The sequence below is a fragment of the Lutjanus erythropterus genome, chromosome 11 (genome assembly GCF_056507025.1).
Source record: "Lutjanus erythropterus isolate fLutEry1 chromosome 11, fLutEry1.hap2, whole genome shotgun sequence".
Classification (NCBI taxonomy): domain Eukaryota; kingdom Metazoa; phylum Chordata; class Actinopteri; order Lutjaniformes; family Lutjanidae; genus Lutjanus; species Lutjanus erythropterus.
This window is the reverse complement of record NC_139327.1, coordinates 29264535-29280233: the sequence shown is the minus strand read 5'-3', so window position 1 is coordinate 29280233 and position 15699 is coordinate 29264535. Positions and strand designations below refer to the sequence as shown.

Genomic DNA, 15699 nt, shown 5'->3' with positions numbered 1-15699 from the left:
ATGTTTCCTGTCAAAAGTGAACACGCACAAAAACACACCAGTTAGCTGGACATGCAGCAGCAGCACACTTATTTAACCACACTAAAAAGCCTCTATGGATGTTTGTCCACCAGTTTTTGTCCAGACTGAAATATCTCAACAACTATTAAGTAGATAACTATGAAATTGGTACAGATTTTCATGTTCCCTTTAGAATTAATCGTAAGGACTCACTTAATGCCATCATCAGGCCAAATTTTTGATTTGTCCAGTATTTGTGTTTAAGATTGCCATTCCCATCAGCCTCACTTCACCTTTTCAAGTGCATCTCGGTACGGTTTAACAAACGGTACCTGGGTGCAGTACACAGTCTTCACATTAATCAAACGAACTGAACGTTGAGATCAAGCAGGATTACACTTTTAAAATACATTTTAAAATGAAGAATGATATACTATCATTTACCTTCACAAGTCTCAACATCATTCTGGTCCAAAAACGCTTTCATGGAAATTCTGCCATTATCTTGTCTCACCATATAATCTAAACATTTACAGGTGACACCAACCACTAACATTACAGCAACACAGACTAGCTTGTAATATTAGCTACACAGACCAACTGTTAATGTTAGCAACACAGACCAACTGTTAATGTTAGTGACACAAACCAATTGCTAATGTTAGTGATACAAACCAACCGCTGATGTCAGATACAGAGACCAACTGCTAACGTTATAATTAGCTACACAGAAATACAATTAGTTAGTTAACCTAAAAAATATTTTGTGACTGTAGGTGGTGCCGCTGGTGACTGGGGTGTGTGAATAAATTTAAGTCAGTGTACTTGATGTTTGAGTGTTAAGTGTGAGTAGCATAATGTTATTTAAAAAGCACATTTAACTTCATAATTACTGCTCTCCTCTGCATTCGCACCTAAAATAAGGGATATGAAGTAATCCAGAAGTAATGGAAAGTAATCAAGTTACATTACTTTAATTACTGATATTTTTCGGGACTAAATGATTGAAAGTCCATTCACTGTTGGCTATCAGACTTGAGCGATAGATGAAAAACAGAATAATCCGCATGTTAGCACTGTCACTGTGAGCATGTTAGCATGCTGGTGTTAGCATTTAGCACAAAGCACCACTGCAGCTAAGCGCAGCCTCACAGAGCCATTCAGGACATTATTTATTTTTTGCAGAGTAATAAATAGCGAAGCACTCATGCCTCTACTTGAAAACAATTACCCTTAAATAATAAAGCTTCTCCAGTCGAATATTTCCATGCTGAGTCCACCTCTGTGTACTCCTTTGGGTGACAATACATCAGCTAGGATTTAACCATCGACGTGTGACGGAGCCAGAGGGATGTGATGAGGTATCGACTCTGTGATTGCCAGCTGGGATTATTGATAAGCTGCAGTCCATGTAGGAAATAATGCACATCAATAACACAATTAGAAATAAGATTTAGGTGTGCAAACTTTAAGTTAAAATCAAGACATTTGTAATGCTAGTTGGGATAAAATATAAAACCAGTGTGACTGGAGGGACTTCTTCTTATAAAGACTCTCACTGTAAAATGTAATAAAAGGCCTTATTCTGGATGATTTTAAACCATGGCTTTAGATAAAGTGTGTTATCATCAGGAGGTGAAATTGCTTTGAAATGTAAGGTCATTATACTGACACACAGACACACAGATACAGGAGAACGTGTTGGTGTTAATGTGGCTGCCGTGGAGCAAAAGGCCCATGATTATTCTCAACACATCTACAGTACATCACTTTTACAACCATGACACACAGCCAAATAAATCACACGCTGAACACCACAACACAACAGAGCGTTCAGGGGCAGGAGGTCACTTTTGGCCTGATTGCTATTCTCTGTGTGATGAATCTGGTTTCTATCACCACTCTCGACCATCTCATCTATGCAGAATATTGCAGAGTGAAAGTGAAATCCCATTACTCCGTCTGTCATGCTCATCATTTGCTGCGGGGCTTGTAAATAATCAACATTGGCCGTTTATGTCACCGACCAGTCAGTCAAGGTCATGACACTGTAAGAAATAAAAAATGCTCGTGAGACCTGTGTTAGGTCACTTGGAATATCTTTTGATTTATCACATGTTGCATTTGGAGGGATGGCACAGCAATTCATCTTTTCTTCTAACTGCATCTGGTAAAAAAAAAAAAAAACTGGATCAATAACGAGTTGAGTTTATTTTAAAGGAAACTGTGTTTATCAAACCTCTCAGATTTGGTAAACTGATCCAGAATAAATGCTCAGGACCAAAAATGGATAAACAAATATGATTTTTAACCCCACTGATTGCTAAACTTGGCAAACATCTGTTTTATTATTTTGTTCATAGCTCGATTTATGGGGGAGCTGAGGGGAGCTCAGCGTCCCTGAAAGCCTCCTTTGAGAAATTTAGGGGGAGCTCTAAAACATGATGTTCCTGAAATCAATAATAATAGTAAAATATGCCAATGTTGATCACACTTGGCGAATTAATGTAAACCACACCCACATTTATACATCATGTACCTCAACAGGCTGTCAGGCGCTGTGACAGCAGGTGCGGTTCAACATTCAAACTGGACAGCGTGGTCAACTAGGCCTGTGAGACATGGCTGAAAGTTTCATATCAGTCGATATCAATAATTATTGATCATACAGGTTGTGACTGACAACATGTTGTGTGCTCCAGTAAGTGGAAGTGGCATCAGTATTGTAGGTGCAGTATGACTATTGGTGCTTTCACAAAATACGACATCTAGACGACATCTAGTTTCATATTACGATACGAAATAATATCGATATATTGCCCTGCCCTGTGGTAAACGTTCAAAAGAAGTGAACAGTTGTGCATGTGCACATTATTTACACAACATTATTATATGAGTATTATTCACATGAGATCAATATTTAATTTTATTTAAAATTTCACATAGGTCGACAGGCAGAGAGGTCACCTGGCTGGGTGTCGATTCAGAGTCTCCAAATCGATTCAATTTGATTCATGATTTTTGCCTGAATATGAAAGAGATTTTCAGAAAACTAATACTGTAAATTGTACAAGAAACCCTCTAGCCTGGTTTATTTATTAAAAATATTCATGTTTACATTAAGAATTACCCCCTAAGCAGTTAAATAAATAATGTACTTTTATTTAAAATTAAACATGACCTCACGCCACATGATCTCACACCAAAGGCTGGTCACGTGAGATGACATGGGGTTTAAACTTCAGGCTCTACCGCACATTAGTGGAAGAAAAAAACATATATTAAAAGAGCAATTTGGGGATTTTATGAATTGATATTGGATCATGCAAAGAAAAATCGATTCAAACTGAGTAACTGATTTTTTTTTTACCCAACCCCTAATCCAGTCATTTAATTCAGGCCCAATGAAATGATTAGATGGGCTGATTACAGGCCTGTGACAGCCACAGATACTGTATATATATATATATTTTTTTTTTTCCCAGAGTCTTTGATTTATTGATTCTTGTCGGGACGTAAAGAGAATTTCAACAAATATAATGAAAAATGCCTCTGAAATACCTGCTTTAGCTTTAAGCCTATTCTGTAACTCACATTGATTTTGCTCCATTTGCTGAGGGCTTTTACGCACCCTTCCATTACCTCAAAATACAGACTATCCGTCACTTTTTATGACCCTTTTTAGGCGAGTCGAGTAAGAAAAGACTCTCAAATCCAGCGGCAGTCTGGGTGAGCTGCACACATCTGAACTCTCAGACCTGAGATCGACCCGCAGCCTCGTACAGCTGACTCATCAGAAGCTCCGTCTGACCTCCTGATCGCAAACACACTTCCTTCCTGCGTCTGTCCCTAACCTTAAAAGTGCAGCCTCTGCACTCCGTAAATGCCAGAGCGTCGGTCGTATGTTATATCATGTCCTGGATGGATGAGAGAGGCCCTCCTGAGAGAAAACAGAAAGTGCTCTTTTGTGAGAGCAAGTGAGTCTATTACAACAGCTGCATCTGAACGGCTCAAGTACAAAACATTCATTCAGCTAAGAAAAAAATTCAATACAAACTTCCAGGGAGCTGAAGGGAACCAAGCCTACAGTTTCTGCTTTGGCACAGAGCTTTTTATTCCACTAATGATCAGAATAAGAGTCAGATCGGGACAAAAAAACACCTCGACCACAATAAACTGACCCACGCTGAGGGAAACTTCATCGTCCTTGAGAGCGGCGACATAAACCTTTTTATAATCCATTTGACGGATGAAAATTTGTCATGTAAATGCTCTGCTCCTATTTTTAGAAACTATGCTCTCACCCTTCAGTTAAATGACATTTACAAGTTTCTGGGAGACTCCGACTCATGGCGGCGTGTGCCGAAGGTGGACGACCTTCTACCATTTAATAACTGCAGGGGTGCCGTGTTCTCATAAAACTGTGGCTCGGGTACAAAAATAAACCAATAATGGTGCCAATCAGAGAAAAAGGAGACGACTGGTTGCTCTGTACTGTAGATCAAAAGTGCGCTGGGTGCTTTTGGAAGACTGGGGGAAAACCAGGATAAACAGGAACGCAATCCAAAATATAAGGAAAACAGAAATGAGTAACAATTTGTTGTTTTTCTAATGACAATAAGACAATAAGACATTTCCTCCTTCGTTGTTGCTATTTTTCTTATATCAGGGCCGTGTTCAGACTGCGTGGATGATACTCCATGCAACTTATCAATAGTCAGTGTAATACCTACAGTTGATGCTGGTCAGCAGCTCATAAGCTAAGCTATGTACTGCTGTGGACAGGGTCAGCTACACGTAAAAAAATCAATGTATATGACTGTATTTGACTGCTTTACTTTGTTGTCAAGCAGCTGTTCTACAAGCCAAATGTCATTCTGTCCCAACTAACCAAACTCCATAGAAAAAATCAGTAAATTTATCTCCGTGAACATGGAAGTTTGTTCAGTAATTTATAGTTTGTTTGCATTATTGTGTGACTTTGATGTTTTAAAAAGTTAGTTCAGATTCACCATAGTCACAAAGAAACAACATTTTAATCTAGAAAATGAGAATTAGGTTGAATGCAGGCTGTGTCAGAATAAACTGGTATATAACCACTCGACTGGAGCAACTTGTGACCACATTCAGCACAGACGTTGATGTTAACCTTCAAGCAGAGCAGGCTGCTGCAGCTAGCTGCTAACATTAGCGACACTGTGTTGCTAACGTCGGGTCCAGGTAAACGGTGTCGTTTGCCCGCAGACACTGTGATCCTGTTCAGTCTGAAAGGGTGAAGCATTTACTGAGTTATTGTCATGATTTGTAGGTGAGTGTGCAATGTTCGTATTACATGACGCAAAGGGCCACACATTTCAGCGGCATTTAAAATATGATTTGGCAATTGAAAACTGTGATTAACAGCTCTTCATAGACAGTAATTTTTGAACGGATGTTTAACATTATCTGTTAACAAATTGTGCTCAATTTTAAATGCTCTCAAGTGTTTTCTTACTGTTTGACTAGTTGACAAGTCTAAATTAAAATTTGCGTTCAACCGACAGGGAAATTAATGGCCAGGAACATCTCTAGTCTGAATGGTTCTCTATAAATGAACTTACCTTGCTTTGGTATCTGTCAGTATCACTCTAAAGGTACTGGTATTAGTACTCATGTCAAAATTTTTATGTCTGGTCACTGTACGAGTTTTGGTACTAACTTGAGAATTGAGATCTTGTGAGCACGGACACTAACAAACCTACTATCCTACCTATCCTACTTTTACATGTTTCGGATTAAAAAAACAACAAAAAAAACTCTTGTTGTTGTTTCCACTGGGGCTGCATGATATGGTGAAATACAGTCATATTACAATTAGTGAAATTGCGTTTGTGATATGCAATATGTTTAGTGGGAATGATCATTTTCACTTTGCAACTTTAATTTTTAGTGAAAGAAAATAATTAAAATTGTGATGATGTGATATTTGTTGGCGTCTGAACCAAACAAACATGTTTTCTTTCATATGGAGAACAAGATTTGTAAGCCAGCTCATCTCTGCAGCACTACACTACTTTTCCTTTTTCAAAAAATTGCAATTTGACTCTGGTTCTGCGATTTGGATATTGCACTTGCCCATGTTGCGTTTTTGATAATACTGCAATTAATTTTGCAGCCCTAGTTTCCACCGCAGTTTTTGAAATGACAGCTAGGATATTTTCCTCTGTCTGTATTGAGCAAAACATTTAATGACAGACTTGTGAGTCTAGTTTGCATCTGCAGCAGCAACACTACCCTCACAAGTGGTCACAGCAGTTACACCGCTGAAAATCTAAATAATGAGCTTTTAGCGGTGGTCACCGTCAAGATAAGAAAATCAAAGCAGCAGTAATTACTCAACGTTGCTTTTCAAGAGCCTGTTTTCATCGTGAGTGTGTTTACAAACTTATTCTGAACCTTTTCAGGCAGCCCCACTGGGTGTTTTTCTGCTTTAGTGGCCTTTTTTACTGATACAGCCCTAATTTAGATGTATTATGTCGAGGTGCCCGGTGGCACATCTTGTGAGGGAGCCCAGAATTCCCAGTGTCACCTCTGCTGTGGACATGACTGACTAATCCAGTGCCAAACTTGCCGGCCGACTGGCTGGGTGGGTGTGTGGCTGGATGACTGACTCTCAGGCTGTTTGGCTACCTGCCTTGTTGTTTTCTCTCAGACTGATTTATCCACATTTCCTCTTGATTAGCCATCTTGCTAACCCCCCTCCTCCTGTCTGTCTGTGTCTGTCTTTTCTGTTGACCGTGAGTCTGACTGGCAGCACCATTGATCCCCCGTGCTCTCCATCGATCACGTCAAGTAATTATAGTGAGGCAGAAAAGCCACCTAACCTAATAATCGCTGGTAAAAAATCTACATGTGAGGGTTCCTCTGTCTCCTTGCTGCAGATTGCACACACAGGTAATTAGCACAATGTGGAGATAACGAATCTGTACTGACACCAGCGTCGCTCTGCTTTAAACGCCTCATTTTAACTCCCACCAGCGGAGCTACAGCACACACACAGTGTGACTCTGTGTCTGTGCTCCTCCATCACCTCAGGACTGACAGCACCAACACGTTCATTAATGATAATAATGCACCAGAGGACATCGTGACAGTGAACTTGGATGTGAGACTGGGGAGAAAATGATGCTGCTAGAGGTGCAACTAATGATCATTTTCATTGTTGATTAATCTGTCGATCATTTCCACGATTCATCGATTTGTTGTTTGGTCCATTAAATGTCAAAGAAAATGGTGAAACACGCTCATCACAGTGTCCGAGAGCTGAAAGCACTGTCTTCAAATCGCTTCTTTTGTCCAACCAACAGTCCAAAACCCCCAAAACTCTACATTTACTGTCATAAATGACAAGGAAAAGAGGTTTAACCAGCAAATGTGACATTTCTGACTGAAACGATTAGTCAAGTATCAAAATAGTTTTCCTTCAATCGATTAATCAATTAATCAGCTAAGCCTTGCAGCTCTATTGATCACAGCCCAAAGTCGTGTTTTCAAATGTCTTGTTTTGTCCACAACCCCAAAGATATTCAGTTTACTGTCACAGAAGACCAAAAAAACTGAAAATATTCACATTAGAGAGGCTGAAATCAGAGAATTTAGGCATTTTGTCTTTTAAAAAATGACTCAAAACAATTTGTCGGCCATCAAAAGTTTTGACAACCAATCAATTATTCAATTAATTGACTCATTCTTGCAGCTCTGCTCAGGACTGACAGCAGTAATACATTCATTAATGATAATAATGCACCAGTGGACATGATGACAGTGACCTTTGATGTGAGAGATTGGGGAGAAAATTATGTTGATGCTGCTGATCGGGCTGCAACTAAAGATTATTTTCACTGTGGATTAATCTGCTAATCATTTTCACGATCAATTTATTAGTTATTTGGCCCATAAAATGTATTTTTGTGAAACCTGCTCATCACAGTGTCCCTGAGAGTCTTCTGGAAACCACTACATGACCTATATGAAACATGGCAATATTGTTTACTATGAATGTTTTTGATCTAAATTTCATTTATAGTCTTAGCAGATGAGATCAAGCTTTGTTGCTACGAGATGCATGTTAGGCAATTTGAATAATTAGCATAATGAGCTAATTAATTGCCCCAAACTCTATTTATAGTTCATATATTTTTCTATATATTATATAGAAAAGGAAAGCAGCAAATACTCACATTTAAGAAGCTGGAACCAGCAAATGTTTGACATTATTGATTGGCAAATTATTCTCAAAACAGTTGATGATTACTTTGATAGTTGACAACTTATCAATTAATCAGCAAAAAGTTGCAGCTCTGCTCAGGACTGACAGCAGTAAAACATTCATTAATGATAATAATGCACCAGAGGATGTGATGACACTGATGTGTGATTGGAGAGAAAATGAGGGTGATTCTGACACTGGGGCTGCAACTAATGATTATTTTCATTACTGATTAATCTGTGGATTGTTTTTTTTGTTTTGTGACGGCATCAAATGTCTCGTTTTATCCAAAAGATATTCAGTCTGTCAGCTTATGTTGTCTGATATGCGCCAGTATGAAAAGTTTGACGTTTTTTGTTTTTTTTTACACAGCATGTTTTTTTATTTTTTAGCTTTATAGGCAGCATTTTATGTATATTCAATCCTTTGTAATTTAATATCTAATTTATAATTTACACTATTTGCTCTAGTTGTGTTTTTTTTATTGACAGTTATTTATAATATTTAATAATATTAAACTGTTTATTAGATATGTCACAAGTGTTTGATAACCACATTTGAGAGATCATTGCAAAAAAGTGTGAATGTTCATATTCTATGTTCTGTATATTAAGAATATTAGCTGATATATTGATACTTTTCAGCATAAGTCCCAAAAATCCAGTAAAAAAAAAGTATCTGTCTGGCTCTATATGGAGGACAAAAGAAACCAGAAAATATTTATATTTGAGAAATGAAATCAGATAATTTTGTCACTTAGTCTTTGAGAAAGAGACTCAATACGATTAATCAATTATCAGAATAGTTGTCAATCAGTTTGATAGTTGACAGCTAATTAGCTAATCAGCAAATTGTTGCAGCTCTAGTTTTTCTTTTGGTCTATAAAATGTCATAAAATGGTGCAAACGTTTATCACTGTTTTCCAAAGCACAAGATGACGTCCTCAAATGTTTTGTTCCGTCCACAACCAAAAAAATATTCACTTTACTGTAGACCCAGACCGATAATATGTATGCCTTTTTTTTTGACATGTTGCTTATTAGTTTTATTTGTTAACTTTGTAGGAATTTTATGCATATTTGATCCTTTTAAATACAGGTTTATACGCGTATATAAACCTGTTTTGATCACCATTTTAAATGCAGGTTTATATGTGTATATAAATTTATTTTAAAAAGGATCAAATCTGCATAAAATTCTTACAAAGCTAACAAATGAAATAAAATTTACTGTTTCAGTGTCCTGATGTCATTGTGCACATAAATTTAATTTAAAACCGTAAAACACCCTGTTAAAGTGTTGATGAATCAATGCACAAAGTGTGCGTTTATGTATATTCTAAATATTTCATACAGTTTTTCTACATTATTCTGTATAAAATATGTCAGCTGTCATGTCTATGTAGGAATTTTCTAACTTCATATCAGCAATGGCCCGAAAAAACCCAGTATCAGTCAGGTTGCAGTTATAGACGATTAATCAATTATCAAAATAGGTTGTCGATTAATTTAATAGTTGACAGCTAATCGATCAACTGACAAATCATTGCAGCTCTAGTGATCACTGTGTTCCAAAGCCGGATGTCCTCAAATGTCTTGTGTTGCTCACAACCAAAAGATATTCAGTTTTACGGTCACTGTGGACTAAAAGAAACCAGGGAATATTCACATCAGATCATTCTGACATTATTGTCTTTAAGAGAAACACTCAAAACGATTAATTGATTGTCAGACTAGTTGAATCGTTGACAACTTATAGATTAATTGACAAACAGTTGCAGCAATAACCCACATTCTGTACAGACTGACAGTGAAGTGTCTCTGGAGGACGCTGATAGTGGCGTTAATAATGGATAGGCCTGTGCACTGTACAGCGGCTGGTTGCAATATGATTAGCCTATAGCAGAGAGAGCAGAGTGGCCTATTTCCCCTGAATGACATGCACAGACAGCACCTGGCTCAATGCCCCTTCGCCTTATATCACAATTTACTACCCTGCATTAATGCCCACATGCATTGCTCTGCTGCGTAAATCACATTTGAATCTGAGGGAATGTAATGGTGCCTAATTAAAGAGGCTGCAAACATAAACCGGGCCGGATGAGAGGAGAAGAAGAGGAGGAGGAGGAGGAGGAGGAAGAGGAGGAGGGGGGTGGGGGGGTACTCAGCAGCCTAATAGATGCTGTTTATACAAGCTATCCTTTGTGAGGAAGAGGATGCATGCAGCCTATTTATCTATACAGTGATGGTATGCTTACAGTCAAGGTGTTTCTTCTTGGGTCCGCTCACTTCATGCGTCGTGGCCTTGCAGACGGCTTTGCTGATGGCAGACCCGGTCATGCTGTGCTGCGCGGCGGCGATCCGGTCCGTCAAAGACTGTCCCGACATGTTACTGAAGAGGAGGAGGAGGAGGAGGAGGAGGAGGTGAAGGTGGTGGTGGTGGTGGTGGTGGAGGCAGGCGGATGAGGGGAACCGGGGAGGACGATCAAAATGTCTTTAGCGGCAGCAGGGAGGAGGAGGTGGAGGAAGAGGAGGAGGAAGAGGAGGAGGAGGAGGAGGAGGAGGGTAGTGCCCTCTGTGAGGATCGGCCGTCTGAGCAGGAGGAGCAGCAGGAGCAGGAGGAGGTGATGGTGGTAGTGGAGGTGGTGGTGGTGGAGGAGGAGGAGGACAGTAGCAGCAGCAGCAGCAGCAGCAGGAGGAGCAGCAGGAGCAGCAGGAGCAGCAGCGTACACCGGCGAGGAGGATCCAGTGGGAGAATTCATAAAATAAAACATAAGACGGTCACTACATCCATTTAAAATTCAGTCGACGGCTGCAGGAATAAATTATGAGCTGAAAAAAAAAAAACCCAAAAATCAGAGCATCAAAAGCAGCTCATTATCATAATATATGTAAGATAATGTACAGTAAAATGTATCCCTGAAATAACTGCCCGGTGAATCCGAGAAAACGGTGCCAATAATCGAAGGACTACCGGTGATTATGATCAGATCTATGCGGCATCCCCTACGACCGAAGTCTCATTTTTCAAAGCCGATATAAAAGCATTGTCCTTCCCGTTTTTTTCCTCCTCTTCTTCGCCCGGTTTCTCCTCTGAACGTGTGCAGAGATCCGACCGCAAACACCTCTCTGATCCACACAGCAGCACCCCGCGCTGGCTGCATCTATCTATCCAACCTCAGCCTGCTGCTTTGATTTTTTTCCCCCCTTTCTTTTCTTTTTTTTTTTTTTTATCCCTCCAGTCTTTTTAATCGTCTTACAAAAAGGGTGTATTTCTGTGTTGAGGATGCCGATAGGCCAATTCCGTTTTTTTTTTTCCTTCTTTTTTTTTTTTTTTTTTTTTTTTTTTGTCAGTCAAACTTGTGTGTAAAATGGCAGTACATGAATCAGGTGACTGGGAAAGGAGGGCGATTGGGCCGCCACTTCTCTCGGGTCCGGGGAGGGCATCTTAAAGCTGAAGCAGGCTGGCTGCTGCCCCCGGGTTGTCAAGGCTTAAGTCAAGGCATCAGCTGGTTCATCACCTCACTACATGTGGAGGGTTCAATGATGTGATGTGCAAAAGTCTCTCTTATCACCTGCTGTCCAATGAAATGCTGTTTTATAGTGATTTTCACGCATTACATTAGTACATCAGTGCATTATATCTTAGAAGTGTCCGGCAACATTGGCATGTAATTAGTATTTGATAAAGGCTTTAATCTGATAATACTTCTGTATTAAAATGTCCCAAAAAAATATGTCAGTGTTTTCAACAGTGTTCAACTAGGTCTGCAACTAATAATTATTTTAAAAGTCAATTAATCTGTCAGTTGTTTTCTCGATTAATAGTTGTTTGTTTTACAATGTCAGAAAATGGTGAAAAATGTCAGTCATTGCTTCCCAAAGCCTAAGATGATGTTCTAATGTCTTGTTTTACGCACAATCAAAAGATATTCAGTTTTTATTGTCACAGAGGAGTAAAAATATAAAAATAAAAATATTCTCATTTAAGACCCTGAAATTATAGCATGTTGACTTTTTTCTTTTTAACAAAAGTACTCAAACCGATTAATCCATTATCAAAATGGTTGCTCATTAATTTACTAATCGCTTAATAATCAATTAATCATTGCAGCTTCATATTCAACCCTAGAAAATTAGCGGGTACTATAGCCGCTAGTTGATAACTTCTGCAAAAATACAGCATAAAAAACTTTGTCTGTGGAGATGTGTTTTACTCATGTCAGATGGATTTTAATCATCATGGTGTTTGTTTAACAATGAAGAAAACTCCCATGATTCCACGCTACTTCGACAGCAATTGATGTAGTTTAGCTGGCTAGTTAGCCAGCATTTGCTAACATTAGCTATAAAATGTAAGTAGCTATCTAACAATTGATGCAGATTATCTAGCTAGTTAGCTAATATTTCGCTAACATTAGCTTGTAGATATAACTAGCTATTTAATGGTTAATGTGGATTAACTAGCTGGTTAGCTAATGTTTTGTTAAAGTTAGCTAACTCAAGATGTGACTATATAAAACATTACGTCTTCCAGCAACATGTTTTAACCATCTTCAAAGTTTGGTTTTTCTTTTTAACATAGAAAGAAGAAGAAAGTCACGCTTGTAGCCATGACGCAAAATATTGCTTGTACAGTACAGGAAAATAGAGAAGGTGAAAGTTGACTTAAGTTCCACTGAGTAACTGTTATTATTATTATTTTGCTTGTTCATAGTCTTGCAGAGCACAATGTGACGTCAAATCGCTTCTTTTGTCCAACCAACAGTCCAAAACCCAAAGACTCTTCATTTACTATCAAAAATAAAAGAAAAGCACAAAATCCTCACATTTAAGAAACAGGAACCAGCAAATGTTTGATATTTTTGCTTGAAAAATGACTGAGTACTCTGAATACTTTTTTTTTTAAAGACATTAAAGTTGATCAATCTAGGATCACTATAAATTACAATTAATTAAAACAGCAGACTCTTATTTCTGTCCTTGTTGTTCCAGCTTCTAAAAAAAGTGATAAAAGTTTGATTATCCTATACCCCCTACAAAACCACTTCAGGCCCCCTGTTGGTCCCCGGACCCCAGTTTGAAAACCAATGGACTAATGAATTAATTGACTAATAATTGCTTCTCTAAATCCTGCAGTATATCAGAACATTCCTGTACATCAGTGTGCCGACATGACCCCACGGTTTACAGTGATAGTTTATGGTGTTTTATCATTACATCATAATAAGATCCCAGCCTGTAACTCTCTGTGAAGTTCCCATACGGTGACATTTCTTGTAGCCTTAAAGTAATTTCACAGGATTGTTCCAGTTTGATTCATTTAGTTCCAACAACATTCCCAGTATGCGTCTAAATGGCATTTCATGGTAAATACCACCAGGGAGCCTTCAGTGATGGCTCCTGCTTTATTTTAAGGACCAACATCTGATGAGGGCTTTTTAAGTTCCTGGTTCTGATGTGAAAGAATTTTCTATCAGGGCCAGATGTTTTATTACACAGAACGTTATGGGATTAATTATTAATATATTCCCATGCATGTCTGACACATTATCATATTCCTGATCAGACTGCATCCAGAAGACGTTAAAACTTTTTTTGAAAAAGTCAATCGTCAATAATGTTCTTAATAAAATTTTTAACAAGGCTGGAGCTGGGGAACATCTGACATTTTTTCTAGAAAAAAAAAAAGAAAAATGATTAGTTGGCTATAAGAATAATCAGTTATAGTTTCATCCCTGTTGCTTTCTTTGTTGATCAAGTCAACATGAAGCTGATTTACAGATTCTGAGGATGAAACATGTCGATGTCTTTTGATTCATGCAAAGAAGGACGCTGCTGAAGACACACACAGTGTATATATGAATGTTTTATTGCATGTAGTGCGGTCTTACAGAGAATACAGTTACAAATGTGTTGCATTACAAGGCCGAGCTATAACACATCAAAGGCAGTGAAGTCAAATGTAAAGCAGATGCCTAATTTGAAAACATGGAATTTAAAATAACACTCGAGGCAGACTCAACAAACACGGCTCTTCTGTCTGTTTCTGACCGGCATGAAATTGATTTTAGGGTTGAAGAAAATGTCTCGTACCAACAATAGAGACAAGAGTTGGACAGCGAGTCAGGTTTGCTATCAAGGTTATTTATATCAGAGTGAAGAAAATCCACATTTTTGAGGTTGAAATGTCAACAATGCACAGATATGTACATCACTCATCATTGAGGACCGAGACAAAATCGTATTTTTAGGGGGTTTTGATTTTTACTCTTCAATTACGCTGGGAAAATATATCTTAAAAGATCAAAGTCTTGGCTATTAAACCTTGAAACAAGACAACCTCCTAGTGGTTTTTATTATATAGCATTTGTTGCATCTCAGGACTTGAACTGTGTCAACTGCATCAAACACACACAATCTTTTATAACACAAAGAACACACATTAAGAATACCATGAGCACATTTTATAAATCCTTATGAACATAAACTTAATGAATATAACAGAATAAAAACTACTCTATGAAGGAGTTGACAGCCAGCTGACAGAGTTGACGTCACATACAGGGACGTGTCCAGACTGTTTTTGACTGGGTGGCCCAAGTGGGACACTGACTTATTTTTTCGTCAAATTGAAAAAAAAATAATTCTAAATTCAAACACATTATTTAATTATTAAGGAGAACTGACATATGGACTTCACAAAATGTTAATATTTTTGAATTTCACAGTATAGTTGCAGGGAAGAGACATGTAAACTTTTAAAATATAAGAAACAAAATGGAATGAAGTGTTAATGGTGAGGATGTAACGATATACCACAATAAAAAGTCCACAATATGATATTTATTACAGTACAGTAAAAAAATTACAAGTTGAAGCAGTTTCCGTTATTGAATTATAAATCTCATGTGTACAGCATTTTTTTTTTCTGTATGAAATTTGTTTTTCCTTTTCATCAGGGATGTTAATGATTAATAGTTAACCACTCAATTATCACTAAGAATTTAACCAGTTAATAAATGTATTAATATCATAGAAATGGCAGTATTTGTGCTTCATTTGTCATTTTTTTGTCTGGTAGAACCGTTTCTGAATGAGGAAACTTCAACTTAAAATACAAAAAAAAAAAAAAAAAAAAAGAGCGAGAGCGAGAATAAAAATGAAAATGATGACAACATGGAGAAAAAGTATGTTTTGTGTCTTATTAATTATTAATCAGTAATCAAGTTTTAGCTTTTTCATCTATCGGTTAAAGAAAATGCACAAAATCTGGAAACCTGCCTTTAAGTTAAAGCTTTTCTGCTTTACTTTTTTAATTAAATAAAAGTAGTCATCCATGACCTAAACATACAAAAATGGACTGTCTTTGGCAATAAATGCTTGAATTCTGTATAAAAACAACACAGCAGTCACTTGCAGCCATTTTTCTTTTAAAATAAAAAAGGTATA

At 37.7% G+C, this 15699-nt stretch overlaps 1 protein-coding gene across 2 annotated transcripts in view; it reads right to left on the bottom strand.

The window, feature by feature from the left end:
• The window catches only part of LOC146319298 (phosphatidylinositol-binding clathrin assembly protein-like), a 41653-nt gene extending 30931 nt beyond the window's left edge, over positions 1-10722 (bottom strand). Inside the window, exon 1 of one of the 2 annotated variants that reach the window (XM_084729892.1) lies at positions 10506-10722. In XM_084729892.1, the coding sequence (XP_084586018.1) occupies positions 10506-10635 (130 nt within the window). In that variant the 5' untranslated portion in view covers positions 10636-10722. The remainder of the gene's footprint in view (positions 1-10505) is intronic. The other variant, XM_084729893.1, reaches the window with a different exon arrangement.
• Between the last annotated feature and the right edge of the window lie 4977 nt (positions 10723-15699).